At 43.3% G+C, this 21,190-nt stretch overlaps 3 protein-coding genes across 5 annotated transcripts; 1 reads left to right on the forward strand and 2 right to left on the reverse strand.

The window, feature by feature from the left end:
* Positions 1–11: 11 nt before the first annotated feature.
* On the forward strand, positions 12–5,518 carry cant1b (calcium activated nucleotidase 1b). 3 transcript variants are annotated; one of them, XM_058046170.2, is made up of 6 exons: positions 12–114; positions 2,738–3,322; positions 3,396–3,536; positions 4,535–4,738; positions 4,813–4,979; positions 5,038–5,202. In XM_058046170.2, exons 2-6 carry the CDS (start codon positions 2,797–2,799, stop codon positions 5,059–5,061), a joined length of 1,062 nt encoding a protein of 353 aa, XP_057902153.2. In that variant the 5' UTR covers positions 12–114; positions 2,738–2,796; the 3' UTR covers positions 5,062–5,202. The 3 variants fall into 3 exon arrangements, with proteins under 3 accessions (XP_057902153.2, XP_057902150.2, XP_057902152.2); XM_058046167.2 differs by having other exon boundaries at positions 14–114; positions 4,813–5,518; XM_058046169.2 differs by having other exon boundaries at positions 15–118; positions 4,813–5,518.
* On the reverse strand, positions 5,390–12,741 carry ogal (O-GlcNAcase like). The gene is made up of 17 exons (XM_058046165.2): positions 12,453–12,741; positions 11,831–11,882; positions 11,341–11,438; positions 9,930–10,060; positions 9,288–9,459; positions 8,810–8,908; positions 8,546–8,685; positions 8,226–8,370; positions 8,064–8,162; positions 7,761–8,005; positions 7,501–7,675; positions 7,195–7,280; positions 7,024–7,116; positions 6,850–6,938; positions 6,083–6,203; positions 5,876–6,005; positions 5,390–5,781 (listed from the first exon to the last, which is right to left on the reverse strand). Exons 1-17 carry the CDS (start codon positions 12,523–12,525, stop codon positions 5,645–5,647), a joined length of 2,085 nt encoding a protein of 694 aa, XP_057902148.2. The 5' UTR covers positions 12,526–12,741; the 3' UTR covers positions 5,390–5,644.
* A 1,071-nt stretch (positions 12,742–13,812) lies between these two features.
* LOC131100795 (uncharacterized) lies at positions 13,813–20,794 on the reverse strand. The gene is made up of 11 exons (XM_058046164.2): positions 20,600–20,794; positions 19,394–19,471; positions 19,151–19,309; positions 16,998–18,495; positions 16,871–16,924; positions 15,449–16,106; positions 15,178–15,381; positions 15,053–15,110; positions 14,836–14,957; positions 14,599–14,750; positions 13,813–13,915 (listed from the first exon to the last, which is right to left on the reverse strand). Exons 1-11 carry the CDS (start codon positions 20,777–20,779, stop codon positions 13,818–13,820), a joined length of 3,261 nt encoding a protein of 1,086 aa, XP_057902147.2. The 5' UTR covers positions 20,780–20,794; the 3' UTR covers positions 13,813–13,817.
* Positions 20,795–21,190: the final 396 nt, after the last annotated feature.

Consider the following 21,190-nt stretch of genomic DNA (forward strand, 5'->3'; position numbering starts at 1 on the left):
CCCCCCCCCCCCCAACCAGGAAGTAGTGTTGGAAGAATGACGTCACAGGGAGTTCTACTCAGCTGAAACCGCTACTCAACAACTTCACTCCGACCCACACGGTGACGAACACGGGTAGGTTAGTAACTTTTAAACGTATCCGAATGAATTCTTTTTTCAGAAACAATTGAAGAAAGTAGCCTGGAAATGAAATGTCTTTGGGTTGGGGGAAATTGCCCGTCGCATATGTTAAAGTTGCTGCCTCAGGTTAGCTAATGTATGGCGACATTTTTGAACACATAGCAACTCTTGAGAGTTCACACGGCAACACTTTATCTACTGTTTGTTGTCAGAAACATGTTCAATGGTAATGTAGTAGTTGGTCGTGGAGGTTGACTGGCAGACAAAGATGTCAAAGATGTGTGTAGTCGTGGCTGAAAGATGCGTGCAGTGGACACTTTGACACATGTTAGCATGTATCCTAGCTTAACTTGATGTTTTCCAACAGTAACACGCTAAAACAACATCTGCTACTTAAATGCGTGTAAATGTTCACTGTCGCCAATATTATGTGAATTTTTCTTGGAGCTCAATAAAGTATCTATATTTAATGTGAATGTGAACCAAATGTTACGATACCTAATAGTGACGGTGTCCAAAGTGCGGCCCCGGGTGTTTTTTCTGTCCGTAGCTCATGATTATTGGCCCTCGGCATATTGTAAAAAATAAAATTAATTATAGATCAGATATATTAGTATATATTACACTAATGTGCTGTGTTGCCTGTAACAGAAAGCTTTTCTGCAGTGTGTGCGCTGCTTGGCACGTTTGTGGCAATTTCAAAGATTTTTGTGCATCTTCAGTCAATATTTTCTGAATAAAATGATCCCGTCTTGCAGATTAACAAGAAGTAGGGCAAGAATTATGTTTACCGCAGTTTGTGGAGAACTTTCCAGTAGCGTGTGGTTGGTGAGTACCCTTTAAAAGCCTTTTAAAGCCAATATTTATTTGCAATAAAAGTGTAACAATTGGCTTAAAAAACGTTGACTAATACTAACACTGGGTTTAACTGCCTAAAGCGTGTTTATTTAAGCAAACAAATAGACAAATAGCTCCAGATGAGTAATGAGTTCCAAGACTCAGAAGCATCTCTTTGAAGTTGAATAAAAACTTCAATAAATGGCTCCCTTATTCATATGTTGTGATATTTTTCTCAGTTTTTCTGTGTATGTTCCATGGCGTATGGGAATTAAATCTGTTTTCTTTTCAGATTGATTATTTTCTTTGAAATATGAAAGTCCTACAAAAGAGCTGCTAATGTTTACTCTTATGTTAGTCTGCTGTTCACGGTAACATTAGTTGTAGTTGTGAGATGTCGAGCACTGGGATGTTTATTACAATTTGGGGAGACTTTTTCTGCCTTTACTTTGACATGTGTGTTTGCTCTAAGGACATTCTCCACACGGGAAAGCGTCCCTCCTCTATCTGGCTCTACCACGAACATGCTGTGGCTTGCTTCACCGTGCGTGGCAGGAGGCTGCATCTAAGCCAAAATAACACAATTGATTTCTTGATATCCGACTGTCGGATTTGAATAAAGACCGATAACGATATATGTAAAAATTCCTAAACCCACTGATTTGTCTCTATATACAAATGAGGCCTGTGTCGCATTTGAAAAAAATTACACATACAAATCAGATAAAGGTCACATATGAGCAAAAAAAATAGCAATGGACCTACAGTGTGAACATAGCCCAACAGTGTTTCTCACATGTGTTGTGGGTTAAATTTGCTGCTGTGATCAATTTAAAAAAAAAAAACAGAGACTTGAGATATATTTTTCTGATTGAGCGAAGAATGGGCAATAGAGCTGTGGGCCGTTGACTTCTGGTTTTGGTTTTGCTGCTCATAGGCTGGCTACAGGGATGTTTTGTGATAAATATGCGTTGTATTCACGCGGTGTACCCATAACACAACAAAACACGTGCCATGATTGGTGACAATACATGTAGGCTAACATGCAGCGTACATGAGGGCAGTTTTGTCTACATTGTTGTCCTTCATTTGTGCTTTTTGTAACACTTGCATTGTCAGAGATGACACTCTTAAGAGAACCACCTCAGTTACTCTGAGTAACTGTGTCACATTCAGAAAGTTTTTTTAAAAATTCCACAAGCGAATACTTAAAATTCCCACGAAACTCCAAACTAAATAGACTCTTTGTCAGACTGGTCTTATTTGTTTTCGACATGAAAGAAAGCAGTTTCAGTTGGAAGAGGAATGTGGAGGGATGTGGTTTTATTTACATGGTTGCAGGCAACATCTGAGTGATCTTGCTACGGGAGGCCAAGAAGGGGAAAACAATAGAATAGTTGATACCGTAGGGCTTTGTTTGAGTCTGTGGCGGCAAGCCATGGCAAATATGGGTCATGATTGCATTAGTGATAACAAGGGTGTTCTTTGTTGGTCTTGTTCGTGGAAGAGGTTTTACATTCAGAACTGTGTCTGTGTATGTCAGAATGAATCTGTTCCTGGGTCAAACTGTTGCCATCCTAAAGCACCTTCAACAGCCTTCAGTGTAAATCAAGCGTAAAAGGAAGATAATCACTGTATACTTCTCAAGCTAGCCACTAGACACTTCACAATGAAGCTTTGTAAAGAACAATGACCAAAAACAAACAGCAGAGCATTTCCAGCTTTGTCTTCAAAACACAATTTCTCAGTCCTGATCTCCTTTTTGCTTTTCCATCTCCAGGCTGTGACAGACGTCCGCCACAGTCCGGACATTACCATGAGTATGAGGGCGCAACTTCTATGACCGCTTTTGGTGTTGCTGTACGCGGCCTCCCTTTGGCCTTGTCATCTATGAAGCGTGCTGCTAACTTGGACTCGCGCTTCCACCCCAAATGGCGTGCAGTCGCTGTGGTGGCTCTGCTGGCTGTTGTGCTCATGTTGTACCTGCACTGGCCAGTAGGGGGCGGACCAGCTCCTTTGGGTGGTTCCTCCCGTAATAGTTTGCAACTCTACCAGAGTAACGACAACTTGTTCAGGGAAGCTAAAGCACAAGCAAGGCAAAGTATTTCCCGATGCCATAAAGGGGGTAAACCTTACAATGACACGTACCCTCTTAGTCCACCTGTGAAGACAAAGAACGGCATCCGGTACTCCATAGGAGTCATTGCAGACCTGGACACTGCATCACGGAGTTCCAAGGACCAGACGTGGTTCAGCTACATGAAAAGGGGTCATGTGACTGTTTCACCAAGTGCAGACAGAGTGGATGTGGAATGGGATGAGGAGACGATCACGCTGGAGACTCATCTGGCAGAGAAAGGACGAGGTAGGAGGAGAGTTAGCTTCAAAGTCCTTCACAATGTGTGGCCTTCATGTATAATGGAGCACCTCTTCTCCAGGTATGGAACTGTCTGAACTGGTGGTCTTTAATGGTCATCTGTACAGCGTGGACGATCGCACAGGTGTGGTGTACAGGATCGAGGGCAGGCAGGCAATCCCTTGGGTCATACTGCCTGATGGGGATGGATCCGTTTCTAAAGGTCGGTCCCCACTTGACCTCATCCACACACGTGTAGGAACACTGTAAGCTTATATAGGATACAAATATAAACCTTCCGGCAAAAGAAAAAGACAACATTTGAATGTGTTCCTTTTTTAAACACCGATTTGGCACTTGTTGGATAATATTTAAAGAATACCAAACCCTGCTTGGTGGATCTCCCCCAGACATGGATCAGGGCAGTCTGGTATGCGATGTAGGTTGCACCTCATCTCCATTCAAACAGCAGGTGAAATCACATGGCAGTAATGCCTTGTTTATCACAGTGATTTGGTTTCAGATTTCCGCAAAGTAGGATTCCTTATTGATTATTGCAAATTTCCCCACTGAGGGACGAATAAAGGCATATCTTATCTCTAATATATGAAATATTATGTAGTTTGAGCATGGAAAACCTGTTTTCAACATTGTAAATACATTTTTTTAAACATTAGAGCCCTGTAGACATGAACTAACACCCCTATAGCGTTAGCCAGTGTAGTGTTCATCACAGAAAATTAAATATTTAAGACAGAAAAAGACTAATGCTCATGTGTGTTAGTGTAAATATCTTCTGGCGCTAGGACAGGGGAGTTGTAGACAGACAGGAAGTGACACACGGGGTTCAGAGTTGAGTTTTAGCTTGCTGCAGTAGCCAGTATTAGGGATCATTCAAACCTTCCGGGGAGCAAGTGTTCTTGTGTCTCACCAAACATTACTGACACCTGCTGACCATTGTAGAATACTACAAACAGTATCATTCAGTGTCTTTGAATGTGACTTCTGAATGCCTTACATTTGTATTTTAGTTCATTCAGCCATTTTTATGTTTCAAAAGTTAGGCTAAAATTACATTGAATTAGCTTAAATATGCATTTTGTTTTTACTAGTAATAGTATTCAGCCATGATTTATTCCTATATTTTTTTAAAACCATGACAGAGTGAAGCTGTGAAACTTGAAGCGGCAAGGGATGACTCTAAGTGTGTTTGCATTTCAGGCTTTAAGGCAGAGTGGCTTGCAGTGAAAGACGAGTGCCTATACGTTGGCGGTCTTGGAAAGGAGTGGACCACCACCTCTGGCGAGGTAGTGAACGACCATCCAGAGTGGGTGAAGGTGGTTGGCTACCACGGTGATACGGAGCACGAGGACTGGGTGCCGCACTACAACGCCCTGCGCAGTGCAGCGGGTATCAAGCCACCAGGTTTGTCATACCTCTCCTCAATCTTGTAGCCCCTCCTCAAACAAAAAATCCAAAGTCTCCATCTTCTCCCGCAGGCTACCTTATCCATGAATCGGCTGCATGGAGCGAGCGGCTCCAGCGCTGGTTCTTCCTGCCTCGCCGTGCCAGTCACGAGCGCTATGATGAGACGGCGGACGAGCGACGCTCTACCAACCTCCTGCTGTCCTGCCAGGCAGACTTCAGCGACATAACGGCGCAACGGGTTGGTCCTTTCAATCCCACCCACGGCTTTTCCTCATTCAAATTTGTTCCGGACACAGATGACCAGATTATTCTGGCCCTGAAATCGGAAGAGGATGGTGGGAAGATCGCCTCCTACATGATTGCCTTTACCCTCGACGGTCGGGTGCTGATGCCCGAGACCAAGATAGGTGATGTGAAGTATGAAGGACTGGAGTTTATATAACATTATTTAACAGCACAAATGTCCCCGATAATTTAGAATGCAACTTCCAGTCCAATGTGCATCATGTCTTATACATACTATAAACTCTGCTGGTCAGACTCTCAGGTGGACACATTCAAATATGCAAATTACCTAACGTACCAACTCACTTTTTAAAGGCCACCTTTTCGTATTTATACAGACAAGATTACCAAACCATACAATACTGACTCAAAGAGCTATTTTATTTAAACATAGATGATTAATATATGAAATATTATGTATCTTAAACTGAATAAATTAATCCACAATGTTTCAATGTTGTTTAATGGCTTCCTTTAAGTCCACTATCAAATGTCAATGGAAGTGATTAATATTGAATTAGAAAATGTGTATTCAAAGTATGTCATGTACTACTTTTCAAACTGTAAAGAATGCAGTGGAAGTGTTTCATTGCAAGAACGGGCATTATTTCTGTGAGTTTACAGGCTCGTCCCCAGGGCGATGACGTCTTGCGGGAGACCGGCCATTTTGATGGGGTTGAAGGATCCCAGTTTAGCGTAGAAGTCGAGCATCCTCCTTTCACAGTGTCCCAACTCACAGAACACTCCTCTGGAACCTGAAGAGCAGACCCAAACTGTTATCTTTCTGGGGAGAGTCACGCCGGTATTCTCAGTCGTCATGCGTCCCGGTACTTTTGTTCATCGACGTACCACTGCTTTTGATGGTGGACAGCAGCTGTCCAATCATGTGCTTTGCCGGCAAGGGATCGCTGACCCTTGGCAGCACTTGTCCAGTGACTAATGACGGGAATTCCTCTAATCCAGGATGACCGGTGTCCCTCTGGAGGTAAGAGGCAAAACACAACATTGTGATTTCATCTGGAACATTTTATACACTTGGTGACTCACGAGCATCACCTGAATCTTTGCTGCAGCTGCTTTGGCATCTGTGAGTGCCAGCATGTAACCACAGACCCCCATCTCATCCTCCAGGATGAGAGCACACTGAGGAGATGGGGAGATGTCCCCCCTTGACAGCCTGCAATGGACACAAGACAATCCAACCAGGATGGTAATAGATAAGTATGCATGTACAGTCGTCCCTTGTTTATTGCACTTAATTGGTTCCAGACCTGACCCCAATAAGTCAATTTATGCAAATTAATTTTTTCTTATGTGTTTGATATGGCAGGGCAGTCTAGTGGTTAGCGCGCAGACCTCACCGCTAGGAGACCAGGGTTCAATTCCACCCTCGGCCATCTTTGTGTGGAGTTTGCATGTTCTCCCCGGGTTTCTCCGGGTACTCCGGTTTCCTCCCACATTCCAAAAACATGCTAGGTTAATTAGCGACTCCAAATTGTCCATAGGTATGAATGTGAGTGTGAATGGTTGTTTGTCTATATGTGCGCCCTGTGATTGGCTGGCCACCAGTCCAGGGTGTACCTCGCCCGAAGACAGCTGGGATAGGCTCCAGCACCCCCCGCAACCCTTGTGAGGAAAAAACGGTGTTTGATATGGAGTGGGGAAGGACAAAAAAAAAAAGCAACAAACATACCACTTCCACACGGAATGGGAGAACACATTTTTCACTATCATGTCATCAAACCATGATGTAGCGAGGGACTTTGTCCAGTATAAAACATTTCCTTCAAACTGTGAAACCAACGGAAGGAATGAATACTGACATGTCACTTATAAGAGGCGACTGTGTCATGGCGTCGACTTTGCTTTGTCGATGTCTTTGCATCTCCATGAAAATCCTCTGCACTTCCATCTAGAAGAGAAAGCAGCAAATCCACGTGCGGCTGACAAAAAAGCTAAAATGCATGGGGGGGGGGTCTTTTAAGGAGAATCCTAACCTGATCCTCCGGGCAGTACGGCCGTATGCAGTACACCGCTGTCTTGGGCGGATGTTTGAACAGGTCCCTGTTACCATGTCCTGGCAACATTCTCTGGAAGGACAAACCACATCATTAATACATGGATGAATGGATGCGTGCGGTTTTAGGACCTCACAATGTGCCAGTTACCTGAAACTCCCCAGAGAGTCCTCCTCTGAACCCCCACGGCTCAGGATCAGCACTCATGAGCTGGGATGATGGTTTGCCCAGCCCTCCTATGGAAAGCTAACGTGAGATGAAGGCTGAAGATCAAATGGGATCATTTTGGTGAAGTATCATTGTAGCAAGCGCCATTTTGTTCCTCAACACGTCACCAGATTAGTATTTTGTACATGAGAATATTGTGAACTAAATGCAGTCTGTGTGTTAGCTCCACTGCCTGTATAATTCAATGGTGATAACCCATAAACCATAAGAATACTCAGAGCAGCTCACCCAGTGATTTCACGTAGGCTTGGGCCAGACCGACGCCGCTCTTGATGTCACAGATGTAGTTGTAGAGGTCGTACAGAATGCTACGGTTGGGCGCATTGGACAGCCGGTTGAACATCCGCACCACCGCTTCGCACATGTCATCAAAATGTTGCGCTCTGGAAAACCACTCGGGGGTCTGGAAAACAACAACAACACGGGCAGGTGAAGCAGCCCCTTGAAAGGAACCACATGGAGGGTGACGGATGGAGGAAAAAGGGAACCTCGTCCGTTTTGACCGCTGCGTTGTGACTGTGGCTCTTGAGCCAGTCCAGCTCCTGCAGCATGGTCCTGGCTGTGGACCCGTGTTCGTAGGGCAGGTAGAAGAGGTCAGACAGGAGCTTCAGGTCGTCTAGGGTCAGGGGTTCAGCTGTGTAGATGGGGTTCTCTCCTGGTCCAGGTACATAGGAGCATTCTCCAAGGTCTGTCTGCATGGGTTCATCATCTGACGGCTCCTTTTTGAAGCAAGCTGAAAGACAAAGTGTCTGCAGCTCCACTTCCTTCAAAATTGTGTGAAACGTGTCTACCTGTAGGCTGGTCTGTGCTCAGGAACACCTGCAGCCAGTCGGTGAGGGCCAAGATCAGGGCCTTTTGGGGGCTGTAGCAGGGATCCTGCTCTTCATCACCTGAAAGAGAGAAGTTTGAATACTGGAAATGTTCTAGTTCTACTGAATAAGGGGGGCGCTCACCCATTTCTACATCCTTCACTGCTCCATCAGGACAAGCCTTGCACCACGTAGCCAAGGTATGGATGGCCACAAAGTTTGGATGGAACTCACAGTTGGGATTGGTGAGCACGCCTCTCAGTTTGGGGATCAGCTCGGTCGGACGATCCTTTAAAAAACGTAGATGAACATTTCATTATGCAAGCTAGGGTCTGACTTTTCTAGTCTTCTTGCTAATGCGTGGTTTGTATCTTCATAGTATCTTCTACTATGAACAGTAGGTAGTCTTACCTTCGCTCCTGCCCTCTGCAGATTGTCGCAGATGTCTGAATTAAAAAATCTACCTTATAGGGTCCCATAAAAATTCTTTGTGGGTCGTAGTCATTGGCGTGGATATTGTCCCAGATCACTGGCGCCCTCTTAAGGACGGAAGACACCTCCTCAATGGACTTGACTGAGATTTTATGGGATACCACCTTTGGACCTACATCATCACAAACACATTTTGTCAAAACAAAACCTTCGAGCACTCGCTTGAGAAATGTCTAAAATTGTTGTGGTTTGCAATAATCCCAACAAAGCAAAAGCTAAACAGTGTGTGACCTTACCAGTCCACAGAACATCTACCCCTGGTAGCAGCTTGTCTCCCACAGTGTGCAGGTAAGAAGACTGCGATACATTCGGGGTGCAGAAAGCGGCACAGTAATCTGAAATTTGAGAATAAAACATCAGTTAGAACCTGTTTAAACGCTGATTTGAACATTCTCTTACTGGTTCTTAAATGTCTTCTTACCTATATGCACCTTCTTATTTATCTGATCTGCTTTCACCATATCAACCCCTGCGGACCCTGCGGTCCTCCGGCACCGGCCTTTTTAACAATACCAAAACCCAGAACTAAAACCCACGGTGAGGCAGCATTTAGCCACTATGAGGGGCTTTCTTAGTATTTGTTTTTCCTTTTAATTGCGGTAATTGTTTTTAATTCTGTAAAGCACTTTGTGTTGCATGTCTTTGCAGGAAAAGTGCTATACAAATAAAGTTGATTTGATTTAATACCAACAAATCCCTGGTCTGCTTTCTGACCTGTAGGACAGAAGAGGAAGGTCTCTGGTTCTCCCAGATGCTGGAACACTTCATTGGTGATGGCCACCTGAGCGTGGGCGAAGGAGCTGAACGCTTGCTTGTCAGTGGGGCACATTTCCGTCTCGATGTCGTCGAACAGTAACGAGAAGGAGGTGCAGCCGAAGTCTCGGACCTGACAATAAACGTCAACGTGAGCGCTTGACGCATCAGTTGCGTACCGCTGATAACTGAGGAAGCCTTCCAGGCAAAAGGGACGGCACGACTTGGACCCAACCAGCAGAGGTACTGTTGCTAAGTTGCTATTTAGGCTATGTTCACACTGCAGCAGGAGTCTGTATGTTCTTAACCAAATCATACAGTGGAGGAGATTAACAAGAAAGCTTGTGGAGATCTTGCTGCGATGTTCCGAGGAGCGTGTAGGTTGGCAGGAGTGGTGGGACGTTGCCGTGAGCCGTTTCTTGACACGTCAACCGAATTTTTTTTCTTTGAAATTAGCCTACATTAGCGAGTACCTTTGCCCAAATCTCACACAAAGTGAATCAAGACTTTGGATCAAATAATCAAAAAGGTTGTTTGCGCCGTGTACACTAGATGCCTGCTGGCCTACTTGTAGTGTTTTTTACCTGCTAAGATAAGTCCTACCTGATCCAGTTTCCTCTTAAGGGCAGCGACTTCTTTACGGTTGGAAAAAGTCATGTCCAGGCCAGGGGAGATTGCATAGACGAAGTCAACGTTGTGCTGCTTTGCTGCTGTTATTAATGCAATCAGTTGTTCTGCACACAAGAGGAAAAACAGAATATTTACTATAAATCATAATATCTACTTTATTGTAACCTAATATCTACCCCTTCCCCATGAGATGTTTCGTTTGTAATATTTTGAAATGATAAGAAACACTACAAACTATAACCACAATAAACACCCCCCTGTTTAGACTATAAAGCATATTTGTCATGATACTCTTAAGGGGTCAATGATCAAACAAACAGAGCCTAGATTGAGCAGCGATATGACATTGATGACCTACAATACAATAGTAAATCCTCCCATCTATAAAGATAGAGATACGCCCAAACTTTCCAGTGACAGTTTAGAGATAAGCTGTCTTAGTTTTATATAACTTAGCAATTAAAAGTTATACAACAATATCATCACCGTCCAGTTAAAAGGGATTTAGTTTGCATGCGGAAAATGTAAACATTAATATGACGCACTAGAGTAATTTGTTTGTATTAGGGCTGTCAAATTATGAACCATTTTAATCAGATTCATCAGCAAACCAATCTCCTCCATCCAACCCTGTCTTCTGCATGTCTCTCTCACACCAACTACCCTCATGTCCTCCTTTTACTTCATCCATAAACCTCCTCTTTGGTCTTCCTCTACGCCTCCTACCTGGCAGCATCCTTCTACCAATATATTCACTCTCTCTCCTCCGGACATGTCCCAACCATCTCAGTCTGGCCTAAAGGACTTTATCTCCAAGGCCTCTAACATGTAATGTCCCTCTAATGTACTCCTTCCTGATCCTATCCATCCTGGTCACTCCCAATGAGAACCTCAGCATCCTCATCTCTGCAACCGCCGGTTCTGCTTCCTGTCTTTTCCTCAGTGGCACTAGTGTCTCTAGACCAAACAACATGGCTGGTCTCTTTTTAATATGAATGAATTTGTATTAATCACCACGCGCAACTGTAAAAATGTGCCCGTTTTTACCATATGTAATGAACCGACAGATAAATGACGGGACCAAATGACCCGAATGTGTCAATCAAGCGAAAAGATGGCACAGCATTTATTTGTCTAGGTGATGATGCAACTCCACACTAGAGAAGAGCATGTTTGATGTAATTTTAAGCTGTATGTTTTTTGTTTTTTTTTAATATTGTATAAGAGCTTGGCATGCATATCTGCCATTGAAATGCATCATCCACAACAACAAGGCACATAGGACGTTAGGCATAAAACCATATGCACCATATCAACTAATAATTACGTACAGGAGATGTGGTGTACAGGTACAGCCATTGCGCGGCACCTGTTTAACACTCACCCGCCTCCTCAGGAGAGTACAGGTCTCGCCAGTACATGCGGTGTTTGTAGTCGTCTTTAGGGGCGTACAGGTATGTGTTCAAACCCCACTTTTGTTCCCTGAGAAAGGCAGACGTGCATCGATCACATCGGATCACCTCTCACAGGAAATAGTTTAAAAAGTGTAACACAACATGATCCCACACTGAAACTATTTCCATTTTGATATTTTCCAATTTGTAAAACAAATACAGCGTAGCTACGAAGTTCCTACATAATCAAAGAAAAAAAAAAAGCATGTCAAGTTGTCAACATTTCTACTTTTCCTCATAAATGTATGCCTTTTTGCAATTTTTGGACACATTTTAGCCGTCTTTCTCCTCATACATTTTTTTAGAATGTGCCACGGGCCAGTAAAACGAGCTCCAGGCCGCACATTGGGCACCCCGGTTTTACGACATCTCTGGTTACGGTCCAGCAGCAGTTATTAGAGCAACCGTAGGGTCACAAACCTTTTAAAAAGCTCTGTTCTTTGCTCCATAGTCCAGGGTCGCCCATAAAACCCTGCAACAAACAAAGGTTGGATTAAAGGTGACGTCGAAGCAAACCAAGCTAGTAGAAACAATCACGTCGCATCGTTAAAGTTAATTTTAGTTAATGTTAGTATGTGATGTACTGTTTTATAGCTATTGTTATTGTTTTCATACATTTGAGTTGAGTTTTCTGTTATGTTCCCAGGAGGATTTGTTGCTAGCCTACAGGATTAGTGCTGTTAGTATCAAAACTGCATCATAATAACACGTTTTTTTCATTTTATTAATATTTTATTACTATGTACCACAGACCAAAAGAACAAGCTGCGTGACATGAATGGCACCCGGGCGGCAAGTTGGACACCACCAAGCCTCTTGGGACTCTACTGCAGGGGTGTCCAAACCTTTTCCAGAGTGGACCCCATTAAAAAAAAACATAATAGTATCTAATCAATAATGAAATTATTCTATTTTTGCAATATGCAGAGGGCCAAAAAAACACGAGTTGCGGGCTAAAAATGACCCCCGGTCCGCACTTTGGACACCCGAGTTATATTGTGATCCACTCCCACTCAACAACAACCCAACCCCGGTTTCTCACCTTCGACTACGCCGCCGATGAACCGCTTGGTCCCAGTCTGTCGTTTGTCTTGAACTTCGACGGAGGCCGCCATGGTGGTCCGTCAGGTGGAGCGGTGTCGCGGTTTGGTTGACTTTTCTTCGCGTATTCGGGTAGCAGACGCTCCTACTGTCCGTCATGGCAGCGTGAAAGCGTCATTTAAATATGAGCTCTCACGCCTGCGCACAAACATGCAGTGACGTAACATGAGGGTGGAAAGCTCGTCTGGAGTAGTAAATATTTAGAGCATAAAGTGCATGCAATTAACTTAACTTAAGCTTAACGATAGAGTGCTGGTCGATGAGTGACTAGCAGGGCTGAGCTTCACCTGCTGCCGGGTGAAATGTTTAAAGAGACAGTGTACCGGCGTCTTAAAGGCACAGATCCCCGGAAATGTTCATTTCCTTGAAATATAGTGATCCAATGTGCAACCAGGAAAATGTTATTTTTAATGGTGACTAAAACAAACAAATCCAGTAATAGAATTCATGTAGTAAATTTTGCTATCGATGCAATACCAAGTACTGGAAAATACAGGGGTAGTTATTATTGCTGATACTGATCATTTTCAAGCTCTGCTTTTAATTTTTGGATTATGATTCTCATTAGGATAAAACACCAGGCAACTTAAAGCAAATAAAATTATGTATGAAGAATTTAAGAATATATAAATATAAAAATAACCACGAGAACTGAAACATTTTGATGCCATAACAATACAAGTATGAATCTGCCCATCCGATTTTTTGTCCTCTAAACCTAATACACCCTGGGTGGCACCCAGAGCTATTGTTTATAGACCTTTGGCTTATTGTAAAAATAAAATGAATTCATTACTAATCAGACGTATTATTAGATATTACACGTTTTAGCTTTTTTCTTGTACGTACAAATGTATCAAAGCGGCCCCATGTATCCATCAAAAAGGTAAATACACTGTACTCCAACATTGTAAACCACCTAACAGCAACGTACTAGCATGTGTACACTGGGAAAAATCCAAATAGAAACTTAGCGCTGACTTAATGTATGCAAGGCATGATTAAAAAAAAAACAGCTTGCCAATGTTAAAGACCAAAATTGAAAATACAGCACAAAGTGTGTGAATTTTGCCATACAAAAGAAAACTTTTATTTTCCATACAGACAATTTCCAATTATGGAATGCAACAAAGGTTTTGAGTAGGTTCCACTAAAAATCCATGCTGTGATTGGTGCGATGCACAAGTGATAAAGTATGTAAGGGGAAAAAAGTAAACATACAAAGTGTGCTACATAAAATGCGAGCAAAGTGCTCTTGAGGTTGACGACGTTCTCGCTTCTTTTCTTCTCCGCTCCGTCAGCTCTGCTACCTCCGTCCTCTTTGGGCTCGTTTCAGTAACGAATCAAAGTCAAGCTCCTGAAACCTGCTCTTCGCTGGAGACGGATCTGCATCCCCGCTTGCATCTGAGGAACAAAGTTGAACAGATGAATAAACGGAAATGGTAACTACTTGAATGTCATTTAAGTCATGCTATTCGAAATCTGAACATTTTTGAGAAATTATATATATATATTATATTATAAAAAAACACTTGTGGGTTCAAACCGCCGTCATGCTTGACAATAGCCAATTAGCCTCCAAGGATGAACTCTGTTCTGTTTTGTTTGGCTGCTTTCAGGACAGCCTCAACAAGGAGTGTTAAGAGAAACGTTCCAAATTCCATCATTCCATTATTATTGTGTCTTATGAGTTCATCTAAACCTGCAGTAAAAGCTGTTGGAAGTCGGGTGCTTTGGTGATGACCTCACCGGACAGTTACTGACACCTAGTGACCAATGTAGAATACCACATTGACAAGTGACCGGTTTTGTATTTTATGTTCTATTTCTGTTATTTCCCATGGAAATTTTTCTTTAAAATTAGAAATTTTCTTTAAAATTAATATCTATTTTACTATTTTATTTCTTAAATTATCTTTTAGTTTTGGATTCAATTCAATTTGTACCTTTTATTTATTGTATTTTATTTTTACTTTTTATTTTACTAGTCTGTGCAGCACATGGAAACTCTGTTTATAAAAGTGGATTGGATTGGATTAAAATTTGAAGTAATCATTAGTTGAGGTTCCGTTTTGTTGGCCTCTCACCTAGATCTGCATAATTGGAATTACAAAACTGTCGTCTTCCACCAAAGCAGATGTCGAAGGGCAGCTCATCTGGCCTTCTTAATTTCCCTCCATTATCAATGGCTGCGAAGGCGTCCTCCATGTTGTAGAATGTGACAAAGCCATAATGGTCACTGTACAATCCAAAATGGAGAATTTTAATCCTGCTAAACACGTGATGATAGCACACTGAGAAATACTGTCTTTCCGTGTACCTACCCTTTATCTCTAAAGTGCAGCGACACACACTCCACCTCCCCAAACTGGGAAAAGCGCTCCCTCAGTTCATCATGTGTCATGGATCTGCGGATGCGGCCGACGTAGACCACTCGGCGCTCATCCTACGGAAGAGGATTTTAGACGCGGCTAATCAATTTCAGCACAGCTAACAAGCACTAAAAGGTGCCGTCAGCTGACGTGACAATGATGTACTCACCATCGCTTTTAACTTCTGAATCCTCGCCTCCTTCTCCCTCTTCAGCTTGCGGGACTCCCTGTTGAAGATGTCGTAGTTTTTAACCACGGACTGCAAGTGTGAAAAATTCCCATTTGGAGACTGACCTGTAAACGTTTCTCCTGTGGTTACGACAAGTCCTCGAGAAAGGAGACGGGGACCTGGACCTGGATCGAGACCACGATGGGGATCTTGACCTGCTATATCTTAAACGCGCCGAAGGCAGCCTGTGCCGGGGAGGCGGGGAGCGGGAGACGGAGCGAGAAGGGGATGATGACCATGACCTGCTGCCTGAGCGCTTGCGGCCGACCCTACGCACACACACGGACAGACATATTGGAAATGACTTCAACCAAGAGAGGAACTAAACATGACTACCTTTGTCTTTTGGGGGAGCAGGATGCTGAACTGGAGGATGATGAAGAGGAACGGGAGCTGTCCGAGAGAGGTGATCTTCTCCGATACCTTCTCTTCTCTCGTCCTCTGCTTGGGGGGCTGGGTGGAGGTGTCAGTGGAGTACACGAAGGAGCACCTCCGTCCAGCAGATCTGTGCACGTGGATGAAGATGGCTGGTATATCGCAGAAGCTTGTTTGTATTCAACAGAGGAGGTGGTCTCCTCAACTTGATGGGTGGTTTGATGAATATTCCTGAGAAGAGTGGACGAGGCTTGTGTATGCAAAAGATCCGCAGGCATGCAGTAGTCATGATCTGCAGCCACTGAAGAACACGTGTGAGGAGATGCAGCAAGGTCGGAATTGTTAGTCCTTCTGGCCAGCAGAGGGCGCGGCTCAATGATCTGAATGGTCTTGGATGGAGGAGTTTTCCGTCTTCCAGTGAGAGTTTCCTGAGTGCTGAGGATGATTTCAGTGCCGAGGGGTTCGGGGATGACCACGTCTTCCAACTGGGGATCCGGCAAAGTCGGGGCAGTTTTTGGTAATCTTAGGTATGAAACTTTGACACGTTCACATTCCTTATGAACGGCATTCCCAGTGTTGCCCGTGTGCTCAAGTTCAGGATGTGGCTCACCCTCTTTAGCTGCGGAACAAACAACGACGACAGGTCAGATGTGAGCGTTAGTATTTGTACACTAGTATTTGTGTAATTATTCTGTTCAAAATTGTGGCCGTCACTTTTTTGAGCACCAATTTAGCCTTTAATCTATTAGGAAATCTTTCATAAATGAATTAAAAACTTTAAGTCCGTAAACATGTGACTCGCTTGAGGAGCTGAAGAGTGTAAAAATACACTACAGAGGATAAAGCTTGTTTTGTAACGTCCGCCCGGATGTTGTAAAAATGACCGAATGGTGCCAAAACATCATCAGCAAAATCAAGTGTCACTACAGTATCCTTGAATATGTTAAAGGATTTGCTCCTATGAAAGCAGTAATAACTTCACAGTGTAGCGGTATTATTATTATTATTATTATTATTATTATTGATATGGAAGGGTTGCTAGTGCTTTGGATTTTATTTTGTAATACTTTTTATTATACTTTATAACCATTTTTTTAACTCTTGAATTTTGTGTTTTATTATTGTATTTCATGTCCATTGTTTTTTCTGTATCCAGTGTGGTGACTTAGGTTTTCATTAAGCTATAATTTGGGAATAAGAGCCGACTTAAAGGAAAACTCAACTTCCATCATCACTGTCTAGGACCGGAATCAATCAATAGCTAAAAAATAGTTGTTAATGAAGCCTACACAACAGTTGCCAGTACGGTATGAAAAGTTCGGATTGAAATGAAAAACGAATGAAACGGTAATAAAGTGATGAGTCAGTGCGTCAATCACTCACCTTGTTTCTCCTCAAACTGTTCCAACAAGCTGGTAAGATCAGAGGCCTCTATCCCTGTCATAAAAACACACAAACAATCGGTCATTGTTTTTAGCGATGATTGTTTTGAAAGTTTATTTTTCTGTACCTGACACAGCTGGAGTTGTTTTCTCTGTCATTTCAAGCTGCAGTGACCGTAGCGTGCGGCGAACCTCTAACTCCTCCTTAACGGGCTGACTGGGACATGACGGCATGGGTTCACAAGTAAACGCATCTGGATTTGATGACGGAGCCATCTCGGGAACAACAACAACATCATGTGGTTTCCTGCACTCTGAACTGGATTTGGTTTGAAGCATGACGGGGCACGGTTTGGTTTTCTCACTGTGCTCGCTCACAACTCCCTGACATGACTGAGGTTCACCAGGAGATGTTGGTACTGCGGGTTCAACGTAGGACACTGGTGAGTGAGGACTGGATGAGGCTGGGGGGCGTGGAACAGATAAGGGGAGTAACACCGGGTTTGGGGGATCTGTGGTGGTCAGTGTTCGATTGTGTACTTTTTGACTTTTTTTGCTTCCAGGTCCATAAACAGCGGCGTCAGTGAGCTGGTCTGGAAGTGGACTATGAGGTGAGAAGGTTTCAGTTTGTAGAGATTTGAATCCACGACACCGAACGGAAAATGGCGGCGCGTTGGGAGTAGCTCTTTGGGGTTGAGAAGTGCTGAGTCTGGGCCAGTCGGGGTGGTGGAGTTTAGACTTGAGCCCGCAGAGGTTCTGTGTCTGTCCATGAGAGCAGAGGATCGGGGTCAGTTCTTTGGGGAGCTCTGGAAGCGAGGGCCACTTGGTGGTGTAGTTCCCCTGCTTCTCCACCAGAGGCTGCCTTTTTTGTCTCAACTGTCTGTACTCTTGGAGGCTTAGCGATTTGGCTCTCACGTCACCTTTTAGCAGTGGTTCCTCAGCCTTTTTACTGGCTTCTGGAGATGGTGCTGAGGGTTCTGGATCAGCTGGACTTTTGGCTGCTTCGGAGTGGTGTAGTGTATCTGCAGTGGCCCCACTGGGGAGATTTATCTTGTTGAATCCAGATTCCACTGACTGATCAAATGAAGCCACATGAACAGGACCAAAGCTCACTCTTTTCTTTGCCCTGGGGAACAAGACCCTGGATGAGTTGCCATTCAGCAGTGCGCTTTTGCGTAGGGTGTCGCTGCCTTTTTTGACATCCTCCTTTGTCCCATTCAGGGGTGTCTCATCATCAGATACAACATTGATCTCTTCATCGCTGTCTCCGCTGGGCTTCTCATACTTCCACACTTCTTCCTGGGAGAATATGGGGTGTTTGTCCAGTTTGTCCCAGGATGAAACTGATGGTGGACCGACGCCCACCTCCTCCTCCACGTGCAGTTTAAGGCAGTAGGGGTGCATGAGTTTCACCAAGTTGACCAAGGAGGAAGACGTGAAGACCTCCACTTCATTTTCTAATTTCTTATTTTGGGCTTGAGAGAATGTCTGGCTTTGTTGTCGCGACACTGGCTGCAGTCTGGCGACTTTGCTCTTTTCTTCCTTGACTGAATCACCCTTCTTAATCCAGGTCAAACTTTGGGATTCGGCTTTTGGTATGAATTTGTTAGCCAAGGATGCTTCATCCTGGGGAGAGTGATGAAAATGAGAAAGAACATTTTGATATTACATGACAGAATCCCAGTTTCCCATACATTAATTTACGAGTGATGGATCACCACAAATACACAGATTTGGCGCTATTTTGATATTTTTAAGTTTGGTGCTATGTGTTTGTCCCCACTCACAAACATATTACGGGATCACTGCAGGAACATAAGAGATGGCTGCAACTAGCATAGAAAGCTCTACGATGTACTTATTCTAAACTTAAACTGTTTCAAATGGAGTGGGGAAGAAGGACGGAGTAAGAAGCAAAAAACCTACCACTTCCACACGATATGGGAGAACTTTTTTCACTCAGTAATTTGGGACATGTCATGGCTGACTACATGCAGTGTGATGGTAATGCAATCTAACGTCAAGTCTCATCAGTGTAGCATTACTTACGGCTACTGACCACAATATTTTTGACTAACCTTTTATTTATTCATTTTTGAAAAACGCGATAGAGTAAGGGAGCAGTGTTCGAACCATGATGCACCGAGTTGATGACTGTACCAACTCAATAAAACAAAATCATCTCAGAAGATAATAGCAAGCCTAAGAAAACCCCATTTTTACCCCATCTACAGTAACAAATGTTACAGTTTTTAGGTAACGTCACTGCTGGTGCACCCACCGTTGTCCTGTTCCCACATTGCTGATAGGCGAGAAGCTTGGTGTCTGGCAGGGTGTCGAACGGGGAAAGAGTGCTGCTGACGTCATCCCCCACACAGTCCAACATTTGACTTAAAGCAGACAGCAAGGTCTCGTTCTCTTCCTCCGCTTGCCTTGTGTCCTATCGGACCAAGTTGGAAAACGTTACCATCCATCTTGTATGCTCTTCAGAGCTATTTTTGCATGTATGGATTTGCACTCTGACCTCTGATGAGACAGTGGAGTCCTCAAAAATGGCCAGGATGGACTGTGGGTCCATGTCCTCTTCACTGCATGGGCCAATCTGTCAACAATATGGACAAATATATAAAATACACCCAATTTTGGTATTGATCCGATACCAAGCAATTACAGGACCACTATCACCTAAGACTGCAGAATGAATATACGAGTAGTGTTGCTCATATAACATGTATTTATATCAACACATGCATTAAGAATGTAAATCAAATTAAAGCAACAATATAAGACAACATAACAATACCAACTAATTATGCAATTCCTCCCTTTTAAGTACACATTATTTGAGCAAGAATAAACTCAAAGGTGCAAAAACAACTCAACAAAAGCAAACAATAGTTCAAGTCCTTTGGTGTTTTGTCCTACAAAGTCCCTACTCCTTTCTATCCAATAACTAATTCTACAATTTATTAAAACTATATGAATATACACATACTGTATTTAAACACAGCAAACATTATATTTACAGATACACTGATGTATAAATATGACGAAATATAGATCCGATAAAGATTGTGCCCTTATATCGATCCGCCCACCTCTCGTTTCCGCTATAAATCCCAACCGGAAGTACAGGAAGGAAGGCGAGTTTTACCACAGTGGCGAAACTCAACGTCAAAACAGTATTTGTCAAAACTGTTACACTATTGTAGGAAACGTATTCGCAATAAAGTAACATATAGTAACAATGTGTGTGTTTAGGTTCGATAAGTTTAACATGTTATGTGACACGAGTCAAAAATATGCAAAAGAGAATATAAACCCGTTTTAGCAATTAAGCTAGGCACCCTAAGTACTAGCTCTTATGGAAAACTACATCTTTAGTGTAAATAATAAAGGACTGTAGTCGATGAGGCGGAGAGAGATCGCTACAGAAAATGAATAGTCCAGACAGAACATCTTGTACTACTTGGTTTTCAGCGATCTAGTCCTGATTTCGGTGCGGTTGGGCTGTCTTTCGGGTTAACGAACATGTCACATACATGTACTTATGGCGACAAGATGGGCGATTTGAGGTGCAGGTGCCAGATCATCGATAACCTCATTCTACTGCCTCAGCCACGTGTCGCCATGCCCGCATGTGCCGGTGAAACAGACCCCATCACGGCCCCCAAAACCTCCCCTATTCTCCCCTTTGAGCAACAGAGAAGCTTAAATGGCGAAACAGTACCTGACACGGGGTGACAGTGCTCAGAAAGTCCAAGTTACCGGTATTTAAAGCATCGTCTATGCATCGCCACTGCGACGCCATCTTGCTGCTCCACATGGCAGTCTTTGGAAGAGACACGTGGTCACCGGCAGCGCGCGAGATGAGCTGGCTGACCTGGGAGCAGTTTGGCGCGCACAACATGCCAGACGAGGACAAAGAAACCGATCCTAGGTCAGGTGTTTTTTACTATCCATTTTCTGCTCATTCTCCTCTAATTTACAATGAAATACAACTTGAAATACAACTTTTGGTCTCATTCTGATAATATGCATTCTCATGTTATCAGAAATAAGTTCGACATATACAGCAACATTTACCATTACACTTCGAATGTATGTGGATGTTTCATTTGATGTAAAGGGCCATCTAGCGACGATTGGACGACATCACATTTCCACTGGAACTACGGTACATTTTACGGTAAGTGTTGAGTTTGAGTTGCTGCTTTGATACCGATAATGAACAGCAATAGGAATAAAGAATAAAACATAACAAAACTGTTTAGGCAAAAAAGGCAACAAACTAATTTGGGGACAATTTAACAACATATCA

The sequence above is a fragment of the Doryrhamphus excisus genome, linkage group LG9 (genome assembly GCF_037039965.1).
Source record: "Doryrhamphus excisus strain RoL-2023G ecotype Guam linkage group LG9, RoL_Dexc_Guam_v1.1, whole genome shotgun sequence".
Classification (NCBI taxonomy): domain Eukaryota; kingdom Metazoa; phylum Chordata; class Actinopteri; order Syngnathiformes; family Syngnathidae; genus Doryrhamphus; species Doryrhamphus excisus.

Excerpts from the sequence above, each read along its gene's own strand:
- cant1b (XM_058046167.2), top strand. The coding sequence starts at position 2,797 with ATGACCGCTTTTGGTGTTGCTGTACGCGGCCTCCCTTTGGCCTTGTCA. Across the intron at positions 3,323-3,395 it reads TCTGGCAGAGAAAGGACGAG|GTATGGAACTGTCTGAACTG; the intron begins GTAGGAGGAGAG and ends CCTCTTCTCCAG. Across the intron at positions 3,537-4,534 it reads GGATGGATCCGTTTCTAAAG|GCTTTAAGGCAGAGTGGCTT; the intron begins GTCGGTCCCCAC and ends TTTGCATTTCAG.
- ogal (XM_058046165.2), bottom strand. The coding sequence starts at position 12,525 with ATGGCGGCCTCCGTCGAAGTTCAAGACAAACGACAGACTGGGACCAAG. Across the intron at positions 6,204-6,849 it reads TCGCCTCTTATAAGTGACAT|GCTGTCAAGGGGGGACATCT; the intron begins GTCAGTATTCAT and ends TGTCCATTGCAG. Across the intron at positions 5,782-5,875 it reads GTCCACCATCAAAAGCAGTG|GTTCCAGAGGAGTGTTCTGT; the intron begins GTACGTCGATGA and ends TCTGCTCTTCAG.
- LOC131100795 (XM_058046164.2), bottom strand. The coding sequence starts at position 20,779 with ATGTTGTGCGCGCCAAACTGCTCCCAGGTCAGCCAGCTCATCTCGCGC. Across the intron at positions 15,111-15,177 it reads CACAGGAGAAACGTTTACAG|GGAGTCCCGCAAGCTGAAGA; the intron begins GTCAGTCTCCAA and ends CATCTTCAACAG. Across the intron at positions 14,751-14,835 it reads CTGCACTTTAGAGATAAAGG|TGACCATTATGGCTTTGTCA; the intron begins GTAGGTACACGG and ends TGGATTGTACAG.